This window comes from Gordionus sp. m RMFG-2023, chromosome 1 (assembly GCF_954871325.1).
Source record: "Gordionus sp. m RMFG-2023 chromosome 1, tfGorSpeb1-WG-v2, whole genome shotgun sequence".
NCBI classification, from domain to species: domain Eukaryota; kingdom Metazoa; phylum Nematomorpha; class Gordioida; order Chordodea; family Parachordodidae; genus Gordionus; species Gordionus sp. m RMFG-2023.
The window spans coordinates 51,521,745-51,546,493 of NC_088775.1; the positions used below are offsets into that span (position 1 = coordinate 51,521,745).

The following is a 24,749-nucleotide window of genomic DNA, read 5'->3' on the forward strand; positions in this document are numbered from 1 at the left end:
AGATTAGATTATTCAATCTCTGTAATTTTGTAATTAGGATTCTTATTGCGGGAACATAATACCCCATCTTCTTTCTTAATCTTTATTATTCTAATTTTTCTTGTTAGATATTGATAATCAATAAATCACTTTCCAAAATTTCAAGGGAAAGAGCCAATTATTGCATAACCTAAAAAATTAAAATGATATGAAATTGAATAAATATTAATTAGTATTACTTCTGTATACTCTTTTATAAAAGTATGCTCTTCATCGTTAATATATTGAATTCCAACATCACAGAGAAAATTCATTTCTAGTCTTAAAATGCTATTAATTAGATTGCATGGCATACTGAGTTCCATCTAGTGGGTTAGGAGTTAACAAATACCTTCCTAATTTTTTTAAAAATATGTCTGAGCCTATTACATAGAGTTTGACATTTATATAAAGTGGATCCTGATACCCTTTTAAAATCTTCATTTCTTAGGGCTCCTTCAGCATTCACTGTTGCTATCAAAATTAGATTATGGCATGAGCATCTGATGGCTAGGCATTAGAGCATTTTTCATCACTTTAAAGTTATCTGCTATCTTATTCATTAGTGTCTGGCGACATAAAATTGTTGTACCAGGTGATAGAGTTTTAATCATCATAGTAAAGGATGGATTATCAATCAAGGACATTGGCTGAACTGTATCAGTTATAAAATCAACAATAACTTTATCAGCCAGTTTCTGGAAAATATTGGCATGTGCATTATTAATATTTGGTTTGAATTGAATTATTATTTAAATGTTTTTCTATTTCCTTAAAACTGTTGGCATGAACATTTTTATAAAATAAATACTATTAGAATTTAAAAATGACAATTACCTTTAGGTGTTTTTTGAGGTTATAGCTAATGGATTGATTTGAGGATATATTTCTTTTACATTTTTAGCAAATAAATTTGTAGCCAGTTTTGACTTTTATATTAATATCAAAATATTTTTCTAATTTTGGAAATGGGAAATTTGTATTATTGTTATTAAGAACATTTTCTTCACGGGTATCTTCCATTTCATTAATATCATCGTTTAACTAACTTTCAACGTTTTGGATATCCATTTGCTATGACATTTTAATTAATTTACACGTGATTTAGGTTTATAATACAAATTCAAGATATAAATTATAAATTGGAAATATATTTCAATATTAAAATTAAATAATAAATCATAAAAATTATAATTAATTATGATATTATATTTAAATTTTCATGTTTATAGTTATATTCATTATATTTTTAAAAAGTAGCTACGTAGCGCGCTATTAGTTATAGTTACTAAAAAAGATAGCTCGCAGCAACTCTGGGCCTGACCAATGATGATTTATTGTGAAAGAAAAGTCTTAAATTTGCACTATTTTAAGTTTAAAATACATGAATTTGGCTGCTCAGTTCAATAAAATATTTTGTACAAAAATTGCACTGCCAGATATTTTTTTAGTTTGAAATGGGACTGTATTGATCTCTGAAATATGATGTGAAAATTAGTTAATTTCTAATTATGTTTTAACACTCATTAATGGTCAATGTTTGATTATTGGTACATCAACCTTGGCGTTAGATATTTCTTTTGTTTTTGTTTTTGATTTATAAATTAAAAAATGTTCTGGCCTATCACTATATCTTTGCTTTTAAAATTTGCAAATTTTATGATTTTTTCAAGCAAATAAAACTTTAAAAACCTTTTAGCTTAAATAAAATTTTAATTCAAAAAATAATATATTCTAATAACTCATATCCTTTATAACCATTTTAAATATTAGCCTCATAGGTATCCATTTCCCAAATGTTAAATATTTTTATCTTCCATTTTTCAAATGGCAAATAATCTAAATTTCAATTTTTAGTTTTAATTATTTATTTTTTTAGCCAGCATGAAATTCTCTCATTTAAAAAGACCATTATTAATCTTTATTCTTGTTGAAATAGCGAAGGATCGAGGGAAATGTTTTAATATTTCTCTTATTAGATGCATCTGTTATAATTGCATATGGATGCCCATCTTTCAAATCGTCTAGAATTAACCTCTAGGATTGAGCTACTAAAACACTTGTGATAGTCTTGCTCATTTTTGTTCTACCACAAGTAAGGTTTGCACTTATATTGGAGTCGCTAAATATCATGAGAAAAAGATTCAACTCATATTGTGATGATATAGCTCTGTGAATGTTGAACTACATGATAGATGTATACGATTTCCGCAAATGTAGTTGCATCTGTATTATTCATTATTTTTGAGAATATTTTTGTATTGCAATCGATGTTGATATACTCCCCTGTACTGACTTATATGAATGAAATGATGTGGATTTATTTATGGATAAAAATAAAACAGGATAGAAAGAAATTTACAAACTAGACATGTTTTTCGAATAAATATTTAAAATTTATTTTAAAAATATAAAAATAATCAATTAATGTCTCAAAATTATTATTTATATAATAGAAACGTTAAAATACTAAAAAAATTAGCGGGAGAAATTTAAAAATTGCAGTAGATTTTTGCGGGAGATTTTCAATTGCGGTAGTTTTGCGGGAGAGAGATGTCTGCATGTAAACTAAAAAATTGCGGGAGTCTCCCGCTGATGGGGGGAGACATGGCAACCCTGCCTGTGTATAGCTCCGTTCTCCTTATTGACTGTTTGTATTTCAATATGATATCCAGATATTTGTTTGGATTCTGGACTTTACACTAAATATTATAAATATACTAGAATCTAGTTACATTTATAGCACTATTTAATAAAATATTCTCCGTATAACCGTATCACAAGATATTACGATCTAAGTGAAATTTTCTTTTACGTGAATAGCGATGGTAAAATATGGCTGGTTGCCTGTTTATTATACTTAAGTAATTTATTAATGACTTATAGCTGTTTTCCAGGCTTCTTATCTTGGAAAATCATATTGGGTTTTGGTCGATCTTAAGTGAAATCCAATACTCGCGGGCCTTATAATAGGGTATATGTTTTTTTGTCAGGTAATTAACATAAGCCTTTTCCAAACTAGTCGTTTTTTTGACGATGGAAAAATAATAAACACACGAAACTTAAATTAACTGTTTATTTTTACTCGAAAGTCCTATCTAGAAGATCCCTAAGAAATTATAGAATTAAATATTTTATTTAAATTTATACCTTATGCGTTAATTACCAACATAAAAAAATTTAATTTTCTTTAAATACATTATAAAAAACATGTTTATATATCACAATTTCAAAAAAAGTATTATATGATTATTTGAATGTTTCTAAAATCAAACATTAGGGAGTTAACAAGTTCATTCTTTGGTGAAATAATTTGGAGCATTTTATATGAATAAGTACGTCACATTTATCACACTATTTATCGTATTTATATTGTACTATTTGCAACGACCTTAACGATTGGCTTTAATTGGCATATGACTTATCTCTACCTCTCGGATTGAATCAATTGGGCATCTGATGGGCCAGGACTGTATCGTTTTTTAGGTGCATTTCCAATCAAAGATCTTACAATAAATTTTCTGATAAGAAGGTGAGACATATTCCCACCAGATGTAATAAGTATTCTCCAAACGGTTATAACACATAAATTAAGAAAGTTAGAGAATGATCACCACTATTTGCTGCGCAGTAGAGGTCAATAATAATTCAAAAATCTATCCAATAAATAAACATCTCATATGTTGATTATATAAAGTGATAATATTTAGTTGATCGATATCAATATATACCTTATGTTTAGAACTCCATCGCTTGACTTTATGAAGATATATTCCTCAATAATTTCTCACCACTGTTACAGGATGACTATCAATCCAATAACACAGCAATCTTTTCATCACTGAAGATTTTATAAGATCTTCTTTGACTTTTTTTAATTAGTTTTTGATATAAGGACATTTTTCGGTTCGATTTATGTGGATTCTCCTAGAATTCTGCATAAATTTGTGGAATTAAAAAAAATTATCAAAGAATTGTGCATGTTCTTGAATTTTAGAAATAACACGGTTAATTTAGTCACCACTCTTTCTCAAGAGTGCTAGTTTCATTGTCATCCTTCCCAATATAAATTTCAGAAGCAAAAGGATATCAACAAGATGAAGACAAAACCCAAACTTTTACGCCAAATTTTACTGGGTTTCCTCATATATACATCTTTATAGTTTGGTTTCCATAATATGGGATCTTAAATATTTTTTTATTTCTTGGAAACGATTTCTAAACATTTTTTTGGATATAAAATGTGAACCTGCATCTTCATCTTGAAAAATATAAAGATATCCACTATAATATAATACCTTGTCCAAATCCAAATCTTGAATGGCAAATGAATAATTTAATTTTTGATTAGCATATAATTACGTTTGATTTACATAAGTGGATACATGTATTCATCAAAAAACATACGAAATAATTCTAAAGAGGATTTTATATTTATATCAGGTAAAATATTTTCTAAATGAGTTTTCAATATTTTTTTTCTATTTAATATTTGAAATTTTTATTTTCTTAGATGGTTGTATATTATTTTTCATATTCTGACTATTTATTTCAAAATTTCCCGCGACATCTTCTAATTGTTCTGACGATATATATCGACGTTACCTTCTTCATCTGTGACGTCTCCTATATTATCTGGTGGTAATACAATAATTTCATGTTCATCTTCATCCGAATTTTCTAATAATGCGCTTAAAGCTGTTTTTAAATGAGCGAATTTCATGCTGCAATAAAAAATCTAAAAAATTATTAAAAATTGAAATTTAGATATCGTTATTTACCAATGTATAAAAAATGGAAAATAAAAATATTTTACCTTAGTGCGTCCAAAATGTTTTTAAAAAATCCTTAAAATTTTCAAATTTTCACAAATTATTAACAAAACGTTTCAAAAAAATAATAATTAAAATATTTTAAATGCTTGACATGATTCAATTATTAGTTAATTATATAATATTTGAAGATACGATGAACATAGAAATAGGCATAGATATTTGGAATTCATGTGTAATTATAATTAGAAAATATATTATTCATTATAGAGATCAAAGACTTTTTTAAAATATTTGATATTATACTTATTATCCTGATAAATTCCGTGAGACATTTCACATCACGTGGAAACTTTTAATTATATTTCTAACATATTTGAATGAAATAAAGACCAAAAAATATATTAATATAAAAGGCTATAATCATTTGGGCTAGTAAATTTATAAAAATTAACAGCATTAAAAATTGTACATACTATTTTTTTATAAAAATTTAAATAAATAAATTTTGAATAAATTTTTATTCGAATTTATTTTTTTTTATTATTTTTTTAAAAAAATAAATTTTTATAAATACCGAAAAATGAAATTGCACCATTTTATTTTTATATTAAAAATTGCTTGTTATTTTTTTCTTCAAAATTTATTTATTTATATTTTTATGATTTTGGACGCAGCCCTATATCTTCGGGAAATGAATAGCTTTGTGGCTAATATTTTAATGAATTAAAATATATTTTTAATTTTTTTTAAAATTTTCTCGAAAAATAATCAAAATTTAAAATTTAAAAAAAATTTTCTCATCAGAATCTTTTCTTTACATTTTCATCAAATTAAAAAAAATATCATAATAGTTTGTTTGATAATGATTAAATTAAGAAGATCTGATTTGCGTTATATTACTGTAAAATGGGAATATTTTGCATATTGGCTTAGAATCAGGCAAATTTATGTCTTGAATTTTTCATTCATTAGAAATTATTAAGGGCCGCTAATATGTACAAAATTAATTACTGACTGAGTAAGGATATTGCCTAAACCATCATGATCTTAGATTTCTAATAGAGATTACATATTACTATTTTCATTAAAAATTCAATTTATTTGAAGATGGACTAAGAAAATCGAAACGTTTAATCAAACTTGAACAACCCCAAGGCTCAAGCAGGTTAGTTTGTTATATAAATAAATAAAATTCTCTCAAATGAGTTGTATACAGCACCTAGAAGTATTACATAAAGTAATAGTTTTTGTTTGTTCATTAATACTTTAAATTCGTAAGTAAGAAGTACTATAAATCTCCATTTTTAATATTTAGTAAGACCATAATTTTTTTCTCCAAAATTAAATAAGATTATCTTTTAACCCTCTATTGCACTATATCAATGGATATCAAGCCTTATATTTTACCCGATCTTCTAAGAACAAAATTTATCTTATTATTTTTTTCACAATGATTAAAAACTATTGTAAAAGCGAATAAATAAGTATTATTTTTTTTAGAGATACTATGAATTTTTATTTTGAAAATTATAGCATTTATTATAAAAAAATTTTTTTTTCTAGTCATATTTACATTTTTCCAATAACCAAATTTTTAAATATTCTTAAATATGTATATTATACCATGGATAAACTAATTCATATTTATATTAATATATAGTATGTTCTCTATAATTACTACTTTGAAATATCGCTTATAATATTTTATCAACCAATTTATAGTTTATATTGGTTATGAACGATAGTCTACAAGGTGCAATAGATGGTTTATCTTTGAAAAAAATATACCTACACGAATAGCGTAAATAACTCAAAAATTAGAAATACTTTAAAATAAATCACAATATACTTGGCTACTTATTCTCTAGGTTCACGCTTCAATTCAACGAAGAAACGGCTTCAACATCGAGACATGTCGGAAGGGGGCTCGCCATACCTCGGACAGGGGTTAGCGAAAGGGTAAGAGCTAGGATAATTCAAAACCGAGCCCGAAACTGCAAACCCCGGAATAATCCAGTGAGGAGCGAATAAACAGTTTTTATTTCTACCCCTATCCCTTTTAAATTTAGGGAATCCACCATTTCCTGTAAGTAATTATTGCTTATCATTAATTTATTCGGACTTGGATAGTGACTAATACATGGCTTACATTCTTACACACTCTAACATAACGGGTTTTCATAAACGACTTGTACATCTTTGCAGGGTTATTGCTATATTTATTTATCAAATATTAATATTAGTTCAAGTAAGGTCCTTTAAATTTTTTGGGGTTTATTTCAAAATTTTATAATGCTTTTACGACTCCCTTTTTGATATTAAAGTTTATTTGAAAAAATAAACATAATATAATTACCAGAGAAACTTTAACACATTTAATACTTTGAGATTATTTCGCTCAGAATTAAATGAAACCTCGGAATTTTTTTCCTTAATTGCTTAGAATTGAAAAATAATTATAGCTCAGAATTTTTACTGATTTCACAGATTTCAGAACAAGATGATTTTTTGAGCATTTAATAAATTTTTCTGAGTTCATCTTTTAATCTGAGCATTTAATTTTATACCTGATCATATAGTAATTTTTCTGGGCAATTAAGTAACGCCACTCCACTCAGATCAATTTCACATAATTTTTAAAAACACAATTCTCTTTGGTGAAACTGAGATATTTAGATAATTTTTTTAAATATAAATTTTAGATATATCTATTTACCGGGCCCGGCTCGGGATAAGATCATCAGTAACCTATAGGCCTGGCCCGTGGTCCAAAAATATCAAAATATTGTGAATGCATAATAGTTATTTTTTAGAACATGAATTCAATTAAAAACCTCAATTACAATGATATTATGGTATATTGTTAGAATGTCTGATTCAGAAAGTTTTATTTGGAAAATAATGTCTTGATTGTATGCAATATATAGATTGGTCTATAATAAAAGTATTAATTTTTACAGCATTGCCCTATTTCATTTAAAAATTTAATAGATACCCCCCCCCCCCCCCCCCCCAATAAATTTATCTTACCCCTAGCCTACCCCCTTTAAATGCCTATTCCTTAAAAAAATTATAAGAAAACTGTTCCTACTCCACGCTCATATTGACGCTCGTGTAATGAGTCTTATTTTTCCCCTATATTTTTTAAAAAATTTAATTTCCGCTTGACATATGTCCAAAGGAAGAGATAATGATTGGTAAAAAAACAAATTTTGTTAATTTAGAATATTTCTTTCTCAGCTATATCAACTGGAAACGAATTAAATTTTTTGGAAAGGAAGTGACACATATGAAGTCCCAAATTAAGGATTTATCTAAAGGCCATAATTTTCTTGTAACAATTTGAAATAAATATAATAAAATAGATAAATTTTCAATTATCAAAGTTATTTCTGAAATTTAAATTTAATACAAAACTTTAAAATCTAGAAAAAAAGTCAGAAACCTTGAAGAGGCTACAATTTCAAGCCCAGAGATTTGCATAAAAATTAATAAGCCTAGCCTTTTGAAAAATTTTTATTTTCAAGCTTTGCTCGGAATTTAATAATTTTTTATTTTCAAGCCTAGCTTGGGAATTTTTTAACCAGACTCGGATTTTTGTTATTTAGAATTATATGCAAGTTGTTTCAAAAGGAAAATTAAAATGAGCAATGAATAAATATTAAGCGCTTTATTTAAATTAGAAATTATTTAGTTATAATTACATATATTTAGTGGGATAGATAATAATTCGTTCATTAACAGACTTGTGGCATCTTAAATCAGAATGACCATTTATACTTTTAATCTACCAGTGATTCGGCCGACCATCTCAAAAACGAATGAAACTTGGCATGTTAGTTATTTATGTTGTAAATGTTAATAAAATCAAAATATTAGAGTGCTAGCTCAACCAGATCCAAAGGTATACGCCTTCAAAATCGAAAATCGCGAAGTGCGTGATTCCATTAAATCTTGTTTTTTAAAAAAATACTTAAGATAGAGTTACAAATTATATATCATTTTATAGCCCTTAAAATTTTACGTTGGAAAATATTGAAAAAAATTAAAAAATTCCAAGTATTTTATTATTTACGATAAAAATAAAAAATTAACATTGTTTAGGAAGGAATCTTTTTTGGGTGTTGAAATTCTTTAAAATGTTTATTACCTTTATATTAAACTATTTAATAAAAAATCTCGATAGCCATTTATGTTTTTATAATTTTTTAAAAATTTTTATTATTAAATAAAATAGGTATTATAGATGGCGTTGTATTAAAAAGATTTTAAAATATATTATTTTTAATTAAAATATATATTATATTGGTATTAAAATTAATTATAACTATCCTAGGACGATAAGTAAGGAAGCAGCCCATATAGATATAGTTATTAGGACAATATATTTTAAAATAAACATATTTTAAAATTTTATATGCAAACAATTATAAAAAAATCACTTGTTTTAATATTATCCCATTTCGCGCTTTTTAATAGAATTTCCTGAGGCGATAATTTGTAGGCACGTCCTGTCAATGTTATGGGATTTATAATCGTTATTATTTGATTAATGGACATCCATATCTCTTCCTCATTTGTGGGGTAAAAGAATGGTGTTGGTTCATGGGGTGTAAAAAGAAAATATATATTTACTCAGTAATTTCATTCTTTTAGTACTGTGGATAACCACCAAAAATCGTCATAAACACATGTTACAAATCTTTTAATATTAGCAAAAGAGAAATTATCGGCATTTGAAATATTGTTAATTTGAAATTCCTCTTATTATGAATATATTTTTGATTTAAGTTCGAGTTCCTGGAATGGAGCAAGGTAAATTGAATCTTTCAAGGAGTTTAATCTCTTCTAAATTGTATTGTTTGTTGGTTATATATGTAAAATTTACTGATGGCATGTTTTGTTTTGAAAACTGATATAAATTATCAGGCGTTAAAATGTGTCCAGAATTGGTGCGCTGAAGGCTTGGTGCTGCTAATCTTTTAATGTTCCGCCAAGGCCGTCATATGGACCTTTTCCATGGGATGAATTGAAAAGGTTATTCAGCTGCTACACCAAAATCTGATTCATGATAACACAGATTTATAAAAATTTTTGCTTTTTATGCGTAGCTAAAACGTTAGAGGCAGTAATATTTTACTTGGTTGCTTAATTGATTGGTCAAAAAAAAACGATAGTTTATACACAAGTGAAAGGATATATCTACAAATTATGGCCTCAGGAATTTCTATTAATAAGCGCAAAATGGAATACGATAAAAATAAGAGATATATATTTATAATTGTTTGAATATAATTAAAATGTTTATTTTACAATATAGAGTCTTAATAACAATCATATCTTTATCGGCTGCTTCCTTACTTATTGCCCCAGGACATCATATTGGTTATGCTTAATCGATTTTTTAAATTTTAATACCAATATTTTTATTATAATGATTTTTGAATATAACGCCATCTATATTATCTTTTTTTATTTATATAAACAATAAAAATTCAAATAAAAATTAAAAATCCAAAATGGGTATCGAACTAAATCGTTTAATATAAAGGTAATAAACATTTTTAGAGAATATCAACACCCAAAAAAATTCCTTTCTAACAATGTTAATTTTTTATTTTTAGCATAAATAAGAAAACACTTGAAATCTTTCAATGTAAAATTTTAAGACTATAAAATGATATATAATTTGTAACTCTATCTTAAGTATTTAAAAAAAAAAGATTTAATGTAATCACGCATTGCACTATTTTCGACTTTGAAGGCGCATATCCTTGAATCTGGTTGAGCTGGCACTCTAAAATTTTGATTTTATTAACATATACAACATAATAATTACCATGCCAAGTTTCGTTCATTTTTAAGATGGTCGTCCGAAAATCTTGTTTTTCTGATCGATTTGACGTGATAGTTCATTATTTACTCGGAACATATATAGTCAACAGATGTGCTAATATAATTTTATATTTATTAAAATACGTTCCAGCCTGGTAATTTAATTGTTTTTTAACCAGACCCATAATTTTTTTAATCTAGACCTGATTTTTAAAATTATATTATCCCGCCCTGTGCCTGCAGGTCTGAATAAAGTGAATATTATAGGTATCAAATTTCTTCCCTGTAAGCTTATATTCGAGAGCTAAGCGTTGGGCTCCTAGAGCCCAATAATTTGTACCATCGGGTAAAATCGGGCCAAAAAATTTTGATTTAGCTGTTTCATAACAAATCCATTTTTTTAAAGGGGAAATAAAATTAAAATTTAATTTTATGGCAATACTAGGGAAAAAGCTGTTGAAGTTTTATCTCCATGTTTAAACTCAAGTCATGCATGGACTTGTCCTAGTCAACCCATCCTAATTTGGAATTGAATGGATCGAACTCAATCCCATGTAATTATCTTGCTATTTTCTCATGGTAAGGGAACATTCCTGTGGGTTCCATTATGGAAGCTTCCCAGTCAGCTTATTACATAGTATGTATCAGAGAGCTCGCCCATTTCTTACAATGCAATTGAGGCATTGTCTACCCGAATAGGCCCGTTTGTGAGAGCACAATTTTATGACATGATTAAGTTAATGTTTATATGTAGCCAATGTAAAGCTTAATTTTTTAATCGTTGGATTTCAAGCCAAGGTTCAGTAAAGGAAGAAAGGTCGACAGATTGCAGAGTGGCATAAAGGTGATCAATGACATCTAAAATCATGGGCATATCCAAATCTTTTTTCCTAGTTTAAGAGAAGAGGAAATATTAGATGCATCTATATTGAACCATAAAGAGAAAACTTCATGTAGCAAATTGTCTGAAAAAGAGGAATGAGCACCTAGGATGGCAATATTTGTAAGCCTGAATGATTCGAATCCGTAAATCGGGAATGTGATTGGGGACAGAATCCCGAATCCTCAATTGAGATAGTGTTTCGTATAGCATGAGTCATTACTATGATTGGCAATTTTTTTTATTTTAACTCATATATTTAGAGTTTTCCATCGAATTTAAAGATTTCAGTGACTCTTAAGGCATTGAGAAGTTTAGGGATAATAATCCTCGTGAGCCAAGAGGGTCTTCCGGCTGAATGTCTTAACTATTGATATAGTTCTCCAAATTGGAAAAGGAAGGGTTAGTAGCAGGACTATATTAGTCAGCAAAGTTTAGAAACGCCTTGATAAATTAGACGAGGAAATGTTTCTCATGAAGTGTATTATTGGCATTGTAGTATACGATTTCTAGATATACATTCGATAGATTATTTTGGTGATATATTCGTAGAATGATTCGCTGCTTTACAATCACCTTTATTACCAACATCCGTAGGAGCCAGAAGAATAGAACCAACATTAGTAAACCGGGCAAAATAATTTTTGCGGCGAGTCTTGCAAAGACGGTTATTTTTATTAGGTGTAATAATGGCAATTAGGTTGGCCCCAAATAATATCGGACAAGTAATAGTAAAACATTTTTTAGAGGAGATAATAAGATATTTTAAATTTAACCCCCCCCCCCCCCCCAACCCCCATAGCTTATTATTTTCTAAACTTGGAAAGTTCTTGACAAGTGTGAAAGGATATTTGACTTGAGGTTGGAAATTCAATATTAGGCCTATATTTTATTTAATAATTACATGCGCAAGTATTTTTGCAAATTCATCTTTTAATTTTTTACATGAAAACTTTTTATTTTAAAGCAACGCCAATACCAAATAAATATTCTTGCTACCCGCAAATTTTTTAATAAAAAATTATGTTTTTAAACAAACTTGAATTTTCAGTCCTTTCCATTCCATACTATTGTCGAATCTAACTTGCCCCTCACCACATCATTGTGTAAATCAGCTTCCGTTGCCTCTCTAGGCGATAACGACCTTAGTAACAGTGCTGAAGAAGGCGGAGAAGTCATACGTTTGCTGCAAGCCTTAAAGGATAGGCGGAAAAAAACGGCGCTAAGACTAAAAACGAAGAGAAAAAGGAAGAAAAATGGCAAGAGAATCAGGATCAAACCCAAGCGACGTTTTAAGAATAGGGAGAGCTTCAGAGGCCGAGATAGAAAGAATCGACTTAAAGAGCGTTACGAGAAGGTTCTGGCACTAGCCAAAAAGAGAAAGTCCCAAATCAAAAAGGAAGTTGGCATATTTCTATATTATTAATTAAAATTTATCAATGATTTTTAGAAATTTTAATTAATAATATTACTCTGCCTCAATTAAAAACAACTACCTTAATTTTTTTTTTTGGATCATTATTTAAAAATAAATATATATAAAGGTGTTAATTTTTTTAAATGAATTTTTAACACATAATATACAACCTTTTCATATATAAAAGATTTTAAAATATTTTTCTTACTCCCAATTTCAGAACGATGACAGAAATATAAAGTGGAACTGTATAATGAACTTCTAGCAAATCTATACTTAGTTTATAAAATTGCAATTAACCCATATTGCTAATGAGAACCTTCTTTTTCCTTTTTTAAATTCTTGCTTTTCCCGTCATGCTTTTCTTCCGTCTTAATATGGGTTTTCCAGTCTTGTATGGGTTTTCCGGTCTTGTATGTTTTCCCATCTTATGTGTTTTTTTTATTTTATTATCGTTTTTATATATGTTATTTTTAATATATTTTTTTAAAATAAGTAAAAGTTTTAAAATCATTTTCTATTTTAATACTATATAAATGCATTATTAAATTTTCTTATTTGTTCATTTAACTGGTCTCTAATGACATCGTTGAAAGGCATTTACTCATTAATGAGTTAATGATGAATTCAAAGAAAAATGAAAGTGGAATAATGAAGAAAGCTATAAAAGCGTCGTTCGTATACAAAAGCAGATTTGACAGATAAAATATTAACAGATGTCGCATAACTTAGCATCAGCCACTTTTCTAAAGTACTCTCTTTTCCGTTAGTATAATTTGAATTATTTTTACCAAAAGTGACATAACTAAATTTTAAGACTTATAAAAGCTTTAAATTTCTAAATATCTGGTGGTTATTTTTTTACTGAAACACGTCCCACTTTTTTTCATGATAATTCTAATATGCTAAAGGAAAATACATATTTTTCAGTTTTTTATATAAAGGAGTGTACTATAATTTTAGACGACCTTTCTATTTAATAATGTACAACAAGGATTCGAACCGTTATTGTTGCATATTGTATATTGTAATTGTGGTAAAAATGTAAAGTTATTGCAAGTTGCAAGTCTTGACTCGAATTTTTAATAAAATAAAAAGTGTTTTTTCGTAGAGCAAAAATATTTATACCTGAAATTTCCATTGTACATTCAAGTTATATAATTAACCTTAAAACTACGAAAATATAAAAAAATATACGGCTAATAATCATAAAAATAAAATTAAATATTTATATACTATGTTAAGTTAATGCATAACATCTATCTTCAATCTGACTGGTTTGGTCCTTTGTTTCGTTGGGCATCACTCTTAACTTAGCTCTATCATAAAAAAGAATATTATCCTTTAGGTTTGAACCTTATAAACCGCTCAAATGTTTTCTTCAACTTTTTCTAGTTATGTATATGGATAAACATTTTTCAAATTTTATTAAAACTTATAGCTAGACATAAAATGAACTATCGTTTATAAAACAGTTAAATATTAAACCGGTTCACGTACCTTTTTAGATGGGTGAAATTATTTTTAGGCTATTTGGTTTAGGTTCACTAAATAATAACGGTTAAAACTGGTTTAAGTTCATTTTACCAATATTTTTATGAATGCAGTTGCCTATTCTTTTAAAATTTTATTCTCTGTGTGACCATTATCGACTATGTTTATCTTTTAGTCCATATTGTCTCTTTAATTATTGGTTAGACCCATCAAACATTAACTAATTATATTTTATCAAAAACAAATTCGATGACAGCGGCGAGTTGATAACGAAATCAAGGCATTTGGTCACGAATCCGAAAAATTTAAAACGATGTCCTTGGTAGGGGTCATTCGCTTTAGCCCACTCTTTTCACCCAGTTCCAGTGCTTCACCTACTGTTGATGAAAGAAAGTTATTAATTTTTTCATAACATTTAAAATGATTTTAGGAGGGATTTTTTCATAACATTTAAAATAATTTCAGGAGGGATTTTTTCAATTCAAAAAGACAAAAGTGATGCTAAAATATCTATATTAGTGATCTGCATTGCCTAATTTTTCAAGCCCAGCTCGGCCTATTTTTTTAAAAAAATTTGCCTGGCCTAATCCTTAACCAATTTTTTTTTATTTGTTTGCCTACCCAAAGTAAAAATTATTTGTCTATCCAATCCGGCCCGAATGTATTTAAATATAGAAAAATTTAATATTTTTAGCGCCTTGTAGAATTTTATATCAATTATTTCACAAAATTGAATGATATATTTAAAATTTTTAGCTCGACCTGGCATGGCTCGAATTTTTGAAAAAATAGGCCCGACCTAGCCTGAATCGAAATTATTTTTAAAAAGGCTCAGGTTAGGTCGGGATTTCCAGATCTCTAATCTATATGGCCTAAATTATCTATAAGGAGGTGCTAATTTTATTATTTTCCTCTTAATTTAGTCAATATGACCAGGCATACTATGAATTTTCTAGTAGTTTTTTTAAAACCAAAATAACGAAATTTTTTAAAATAAAATATGGCAGATTAAAAAGCGCAATTAAACGGGTTCCCCACAATGGCAAGGATTTACTTGATTCGATATTTGAAAGCCAAAATAATTTATTGACCGGAATAACGCCTGACATAAATTATTCTGACGTGAGCGTATCGATTAACGGCAAACTCGATTGGGGGGTTGTAACTCCTGGAAGGTGTAATAAATTTAGCGGGGTATATCATTATAATTCTTAATTAAAAAAAGGTATTATAAATAATTTAAATTCTTTGTTAACTAGGCGGGGTTTATATGATCCCACTCTCTTTACAATAAAAATAAAAATATTTATTATTTTGATCCGGTTTTTAGTAGCTTAATAATTTTGCTTAAATAATATAAATATAAAATTTGGTATTTATTTTGATAAGTAAATTTTGAAATATCATTATTTATTGATCATTTTTGGTCAAATAAGAAATATATATAAATATGATCATCCGACCGAGTATTTAAAATTTTAAGCTGTTCTTTTTGCCCGAGTAAGGTTGGAGTCTAGCTGGATAGGGCTAATAGATCTATTCAAGAATAATCCCAACGGGAAATTGGTTTCCATGCTATGGAATCTGGGTAGTTCCATCATGTCGCTTTCCATTGGAACTAAAAACTCCTGGTGATTCAAATATTGCAGGTATTTGGGCCGATTTTAAAGCTTATTGGATCAAGAAAATTATTGGTTTGGCCATTATACGATCTGCAGTGTAAATAGTGCCCCTCTGTAAGATTTCTGCAGTTAGAGCAGATGTGAGGAAAGGTTATTGTACAATTAAAGCGGATTCCGCTGTCATGGGTAAGCTCATTGTTGGGGAGTTGGAGCTTAATAGAAGGTATAACTTTTAAAAAATCTGCCCGAATCCATTAATTAAAGAAGTGATTAGAGTGTCGGTTGGTAACATAATTAATAATAGAGATTCAACGCAGCGAGCTACAACTATCGTATCCCAATCCTTCTGCCTGTTGGATTCAAGAGAAAGGACATTAACAACACTTATCCTCCATAAAAAAGTAGCATCATCTAGGAAAAATTATTTTTTGAGGTGTGGGAAATGATTATGGCTTAAAGAGTAGATGGCTTGAAATAAAACAGTAAGGACTAATGAGTAGTGTTGTTAAAAGTTATACTAGATACTAGTTACAGTTTTTTAGATGTAACTAGTTACGAATTTACACTTCTATATTTCAAAAGTAACTAATTAATTATAAGTTACTTTATAAATCTTTTATATAGCGCATCATTTTTTATTTATAAAAAAATTACTATTTACAAATCTTAATCAAAGGTATTTAAAAAGAAAAAAAATCTGAAGAATATAATATATTTACACCAAATAAAATATAAGAATATCATATATATTATGCACTGATTATTTTGATTAAAATTCGGGCTAGTAAATTTTTTGCCTTTAACAATAAACCATTTTCAAAATTTCTGTCTAAAGGACACTTGTTTCTCTTCAAAAATAAGCCTCCATAGACTGAGCAAACGTTATACTGGAGCATTTGGTGTAAGTATAAGAATATATTTAATAAAAAGTAATAATTAATCTTTTTTTATTAGTTCAGATGATGACCCAGATTTATTTTGTAAATTCCACAAATTGACATTTTGATATGGCAATATTATATGGTTTCTTAGAATGATCATTCTCTAAAATGCTCTTGTTGGCATTTTGTGTTTCTACTAAGTTTAATGTATGACCAGAACATATTCCGTGGGAAGGTAGTCAAAGTCATTTTAACTATTAAGTTAGTTTAATTTAATTGATAATTTTAATATTTAGCTAAACAAAAATCTTATTACCTGCATATCTAATAATTAAGTATAATTATTTAAACAAGTTATCAGAAAATAATCGTACAGAGATATGTTCCCATAGCTTGGCTTTGGATGACCAAGATGCTGCAATATTTTTTGCAAGGCATAGAAATTTTTAAAAACGGGCCGATTATGATTTTAGTAAAATAATATTATGTAAGCAAGATTTGACAAATAGAAGTCCAAACCTTTTTGCCACCTATGAGCAAAATCTCCAGGCTTATATAAGATTATTTTGGCTAAGATCGTAATCGGACCCTTTTTACCCAAATCGGGTCATTTAATATAACACACTACATAAGAGGCACTTATCACTAATATTGTATGTACTAACCAGCCTTCTCTATGTGAAATTCAAAATTTTTTTTAAGCTTAGCCAAGGTATTTTAACATTTAAGTTTTTTGTTTGGTAATACTTGTAGAATGAGATGGTACAATTTATTTTAATACTCATTAAATAATGAGTCAGAATTCATATTAAATTCTGCACATAGGCATAGCTGGAGGGGATAGGGATAAAATCCTCTTATCAAATTATCTGTTCTCACAAATATCCTAAACTAATTAACATTTCCCCCCATATACATCATCACCCTCTCCCCCCAAAATTCAATATATTACACTAAACAAGAATTTGAAAGAAAAATAAGAAAAGTTAATTTTTTTAAATAACGACTATAATTCAAAATTTTTTAAAAAAGTGAAGAACCAAAATTATTTTTATATAAATATAACATAGCCAACGGCCTACAATAAGTGGACCTATCAATAAAATTAATCGGGAAAACTCCACATTATAGTGCTTTCCCCATAGCAAAACCATAGCTACACCTATGATTTTGTATCTGTTTTTATTTATCAATTTTAACTTCATAAAAAGACCCGCATACAGAATTAGATATTTAATCAAAATTTTAAATTAGTAAGTTTAATTTAAAATTAATTTATTATAATATAACATAATTAATAAAATTAATTATTTGAATATATTTATAACAATACTAGCTAATAACCCGTCAAGAATGACGGGGTTGAGGGGTAATTAGTTAGTTTGTGAATATGGTACTAAATATCTTTATATTAAAATTTAGGAGAAAAAGAGATATTGTTGCAATGTAACCCGTCAGCATTAAGGGTATTAGAAATATCAAAATTTGAATTTGTGATAGGAATCATATTGGGTAAAATTAAAAATAGAGATGCTTCAAAATTGTTGAATTTTAAATATGGGCTAGACATTGGTCTCAAAATTTTGTTTAGCAGACACAGCTAGGCCTGATCAAAAAACCACGTCCCATGCAACTTTCCCAAAATTTTGCTATTTATTTCTATTGTAATTTAATAATAATGTCTTAAATTTAATTTTATATTTAGAATAAAATTTAAATTTGTGATAAAAATCATATTGAATAAAATTTAAAATAGAGATGCTTGGAAATTTTTTAATTTTAAATATGGGGTAGATTGGTCTGGAATTTTTTTTTGCAGACATAGCCAGGCCTGATCAAAAACCAAGTCCCATGCAACTTTTATAAAATTTTGCCATTTATTTCTATATAACAATGTCTTAAATTTAATTTTATATTACATTTATTTCTATTCTAAATTAATAAAAATATCTTAAATTTAATTTTATATTTAGAATAAAATTTAAATTTGTGATAGAAATCATATTGGGTAAAATTTAAAATAGATATGCTTGAAAATTTTTTAATTTTAAATATGGACCAGACATTGGCCTGAAATTTTTTTTTTCAAACCTGGCCAACCCATAATAATTTTGTAAGTTTTTCCCAAGCCTGGAGTTAGGTAAATCTCTGAAAACCATATTGTTGGGAAAAATTTCTCAAGCCCGCCAAAGACCATATTGTTAGTTGAGAACTGAAATAAAATATATAAAAGTCATAATTCATTTTAAAATAAAATCAGAATATGAAAGTTGCATGGGCTTGGTTTTTTAATCAAGCCTGGCGATTTCTGCAAAAAAAAATTTTCAGGCCAATGTCTAGCCCATATTTAAAATTAAAAAATTTTTAAGCATTTCCATTTTATATTTTACCCAATATGATTTCTATCACAAATCTAAATTTTATTCTAAATATAAAATTAAATTTAAGACATTTTTTTTAAATTACAATAAAAATAAATGGCAAAATTTTATGAAAGTTGTATGGGACTTGGTTTCTTGATCAGGCCTGGCTATTGCAAAAAAAAATTTTCTGGCCAATGTATAACCCATATTTAAAATTCAAAAATCTTAAAGCTTCTCTATTTAAAATTTTATCCAATATGATTTCCATCAAAAATTAAATTGATATTTCTAATACATGCGGTATACATTGCAACAATTTTACCTCTTTTTCTCCTAAATTTTAATATATAAAGTATATTTAGTACCATACACACAAACTAAATAATTACCCTTCAACTCCGTCACCTATTATGGTAATAAACGGCAAAATTTTAAAAATATCAGCTATTAATTAATATATATATAATTAATATTTAAAATTTAATTATATTCAAGTTGGTGTATCCTTAAAACATACGCCTTTGAAACGGGAGGTTTGTGGTTCTACTCTCGTAGAGAGCAAAAAAATAACATTACACTATATAGTATCCTTAAATTCTAAATACATTAGGAAGATACCAAACGATCATGTTTTGATTATGGAGATTATATATATTAGATATATGAATATTATTCCAAAAAAATATAACTAGCTACAGTTATATTAGTTACAATTTTCAGGTGTAAGTTACCTTAGCTTTTTTTGCAAAATGTAGGTAATTACCTTAACAACATTAGTAATGAGGCTTGAGCCCATGCTGTTTCATTGAATTTTTAGGCTAGATCTTAGATTCCCTTTTTAAATGCTAAGATGGAAAATTTAAAAATAGGAGTTTAGCGCAGAGTATAAAGAATGCATGGAATGTTTATGAAGTTTAGGAGGAAGAATGATTTATGCGAGGGTAGCAAGTTAAGAAGGTCAAATAAAAAAATTCCCAAAAATTAAATTAAGATAAGTTGTCTTTTCGTGATAATGCATTCTCAACAATGCATTGTAATATTTTTGGGACAAGGATATTAATTTGGGGTAATATTTTTTTTATGGTAACGTGTTTAGCAAAAACGATATCTAATTAAGATATTAAAAAAAATATTTTTATAAATTTTATACCACAATACCGAAAGATAAAAAATGATAGAAAGATCCCTATCAATAAAATTAAATCGGTGGCATCTCAAGCTTTGGAGGAAGAAGAAGTCCAAATCAACAAAAGTAAACAATTTGATTTAATTTTAATTTTTATTTTTTAAAATAAAATAATTATCTTGATCAAATTTGAATAAGTGGGCATATTATTTTTCTATATTTTAAATAAGTTATGCATAATAAGTATTATCAGACCCGTCTACGGGGGGAGGGGGATGGTAGGACGAAGTCATTAAAATTGAAGGGTGGGGGTAGAGAATTGTGAAGTTATTCATCATTAAAATAAAATTGTAGAAGGCAAATGAATGTTGAACTTTTTTTTCTAATTTCGTTCTTCATTTTTTTGTTGCTAATTTTGATTTGGTAGGGGAGTAATATCTTCATTGATTTAGGGGGGTATTTACATATGTTCAAAATCAAAAATGCTACAAATAAATTATTTAAGTATTTTGATTTATTTAAATTTTATAAAAGAGGTAATATATATTTCCTAGGGTTGGTATGATTAAATCAATAATTTATATAAATAAAAGCTTGATTTGAAATCTTATTTTCTTTACTTATATTTTAAAATTATTATTAGGTTTTGTTTTCAAATATGAACATTATTTTATTATTATAAATGATTTTATATGCTGCGCTAATATAAAAATTATTTATTTTGGTACAATGAACTCTTATAAAAATTATTTTTAACTAAGGCTTCGCCCTAGTCCGACCTTTTCGGCTGGGGGGAGTGTGGCTTAGGAATCACAAATGGCGCAGAATCAGAAATTCCCATGAATCACAAATAGTGATGAACAACAATGGCGATGGATCATAAATGAGATAGCAGAGTTTAAAAAAAGTAAAATATAATATAGGTATTGGGCTTAGGAGGTATATTTAAAAAATATTAATTTATATATTGCCTTAGTATAAATGAGTGTATTTTATATAGCTAATTTTGTTGATCAGGAGCAAATGAGAGTAAAAATTATTTAAATATTTTACTATATCCTGAATAGAGACGATTGTTCAGGGAACCAATTGCTTATTTAAATAATAAATAAAGCCTACTCTATATTGTTCTCTTGGAATAGATATAAAATCCTATTTAAAGCGAACCACGTATTTTTTAATCTTCTCCGTTTTATGACGATTTCTAGGTTTACCCGGGTAGGCCAGTTTTCCTTCTGATTTTTCTTTTCCATTTTTGACGGTCCTGAGCATCAATATTTGTAAGATTCATGCTTCTCATATCCGCCGCTATCACATTTGTCCACGTCATCTTGGGTCTTCCTCTAGGTCTTGATCCTCCTTCCATCTAGGTGCATCTCTTTATCCAGTCATCTTTTGTGATACGTTCCACATGCCCAAACCATCTCTTGCTCGCAATTCCTTGCTAGTTTTTCTCTCTCTCAGAGATACCCCACACATCCATCTAATCATCCTCATCTCTGTTCTTTCTAAGTTGGCTTCGTGAGTAGCTTTCATTGCCATGTTTCGCCGCCATAAACTAAACAACTCCTCACACAGCACTTCAAAGAGACCTTTTTATTTATAAGAATAGATGACATCTCTCTGAACTTCTTCTAAGCTTGTCTGATCCTTGCAACAACAGCAGAATCTACACCACCATCTGCGTTTAGCATATCACCTAAATAACAAAACTTATCCACGTTTTCTAGGGTTAACCCATTGCCAATATCCAGACCACCATTTTCTAGGTTATCATTATTATGTATCCCTTTCATGCATGTTCTACAATAAAGGTCATTCTTCCTAACATCAAACTTCCCTTTTTCCTGCTACATCTATTATGTACCCATTTCTGGCATCGGGTGCATTGAATAGAATTTCTAGCAACTCATTTCCCACATACACCACAAGGACACTTACCGGATTCCTCCATCTTTAGATCTTCCCCACCAATCATCACCTTACCTTTGAAATTGATGCATTCAAATTCAGGCCCTTTGCTTCCATGGTCATCTTCCATTTACTAATTTTATCCCTCAATATACAAGGTCATTTGCATATAATAGATCCCAGGGAAGTCCTTCACGCATTTCTCTAGCCACCACGTCCATTACTAAGATAAATAATAGTGGACTCAGCACGGATCCTTGATGAAGTCCTACCTTTACCTCAAAGCTGCCACTATCACCACAATCCGTCCGTACTGATGTTTGTGCCTCAACATACATTGCCATCACTGCGATAACCAACCATTCCTCCACACCTGATTTTCTCAAGGCCCATCTAGTAATCTCACGCGGCACTCTATCAAATGCTTTCTCCAAATCAACAAACGCATAATAGAGTTTCTTTTCCTTCGCAAGATACTTCTGCACTCACCGCAAAAATTGTATCTGTTGTGCCTTTTCCCGATGTAATACCAAACTGCATTTCATCAATTTTAGTTTGTTCCCTTATCCGCTTCTCTAACACCCTCTCAAATACTCTCATTGCATGTGCCAAGAGTTTAATAGCTCTGTAAGACACGCAATCTAAAGGATCACCTTTCCCTTTGTATACTGGGATAATTATACTTCTTCGCCAGTCCTCTGGAATAGTTCCTCCTGTGACAATTTGATTGGCTAAATTCATTAACCAATCAATCCCTAAATCATCAGAACCTTTAAACATCTCTGATACCACCATCGTTGCCTTCCCTTTTTTCATTTTTTCACTGCTCTCTTTATCTCGATCTTGCCAAATTTACACCCTGGACCTTCTACCTTTGCACAACTAACATTATTATCCCATTCATTTTCTTCATTCAAAAGTCCTTTCATGTAGATCTTCCATGTGTTCTTAATACCACTACTATCAATCACCATTTCCTTCCATATTTTTCAAACATTTTACATCTATCACATCCTACCTCTTTTTTGACATCTGCTTTATCATTCGAACTATATTTCCCATTCAATCAGCGCATTCCATTTCTTTAGCAAACTCCTTTTTCTTCTTGCGCCTTAGCTATTAATTTCTTAGCATTTCTTTTAGCCATCTTGTTTTTATAAAATAATCAGCATAAATGGAATGGAGTATTGTTTGGGGAGACCAATTGGCAATCTTCAAAAAAGTAGGAATCTTAAGAATAGACATAAAAGCTTATTTAAATAATAAAGATAGCGCACACTGTATTGTCCTTTCGAAATTGATATAAAATCCTATCTAAGTGAACTGTGTATTGTTTTTTAGGGAGTTTTACCAAATATTCAGCATGAATAGAACGGAATATTGTTCGGGATGATTAATTGACAAATTTTAAGAGACATAAAATTTTATTTAAATAAAAATAGCATAATTTGTATTGTGTATTGCCCTTTCGAAATAGATATAAAATCCTATTTAAAGCTAAGTATCGCTTTTTATGAGTTTTACAAAATAATCCGCTTGAATAGAATGGAATATTGTTCAGAGAGATCAATTGACAAGCGTCAAGATAGGATCCATATTAAATCTTATTTAATTAATAAAAATAGTGTAGAATGTATATTTTTTTTGCTTTTGTCTTTCCCTATTACGACAACGAGCTTGAGAATTGCAAAAATGGATTGATGATAAAATAATTTAGCCAGTTGAAGATGTTCGCTGGGCAAGTCCACTCACACTTAAAGTGACGGTTCAATTAGACTTTGCGCAGATTTTAAAAATACTATAAATTCAGCTTTAGAAGATTTTAAATATCCGATACCACGTATTAATGATTTAATTTTAAAATTATCAAAAGGCATGAAATTTACAAAATTGATTTCAAACACGCATTCCTGCAAGTACCAATACATAAAGATTCTCGAGATCTACTCACAATATCAACGTACAAGGGTTACTACAGATTTACAAGACTCCCTTTTCGATCAAAAACGGCGTCAGTGGACAACATTTCGGGGATATGAAGGATGCCATATTTTACATCGATGATCTACTTATAAATGGTGATGATGATGAGGCTCATTTGAACAATACAAAAAAGTCTTCGACAAGATATTAAAACATTGACTTATACCCAATTTTGTCAAAAGTATATTTTTTAAAAAAGAAATACAATTCCTAGGGCACGACATAGATGATAAAAGCATACATCCAAATGGAGACAAAATGAAAGCTATTACAAACATGTCAGAACCTACAACAAAAGAGGAATTAGCAACATTTATGGGCATGGCTAGTTATCGAAAATTTTTATGTTGTGGACATAGCTGATCCTTTATATAGAATAGTCAACAAAGAAAAATGGTTATGGAAAAATACACATGAGAAAACCTTTAATGATTTGAAAAAATT

At 28.5% G+C, this 24,749-nt stretch overlaps 1 protein-coding gene across 3 annotated transcripts in view; it reads left to right on the forward strand.

Moving 5' to 3' along the window:
- The window catches only part of LOC135922251 (uncharacterized), a 70,791-nt gene that overhangs the window by 24,284 nt on the left and 21,758 nt on the right, over nt 1-24,749 (forward strand). For 2 of the 3 annotated variants that reach the window (XM_065456664.1, XM_065456666.1), the window contains 6 exons: nt 5,901-5,958; nt 6,662-6,809; nt 12,560-12,910; nt 14,676-14,812; nt 15,427-15,613; nt 20,450-20,537. In XM_065456664.1, coding sequence (XP_065312736.1) covers nt 5,901-5,958; nt 6,662-6,809; nt 12,560-12,910; nt 14,676-14,812; nt 15,427-15,613; nt 20,450-20,537 — 969 coding nt within the window. The remainder of the gene's footprint in view (nt 1-5,900; nt 5,959-6,661; nt 6,810-12,559; nt 12,911-14,675; nt 14,813-15,426; nt 15,614-20,449; nt 20,538-24,749) is intronic. The other variant, XM_065456665.1, reaches the window with a different exon arrangement.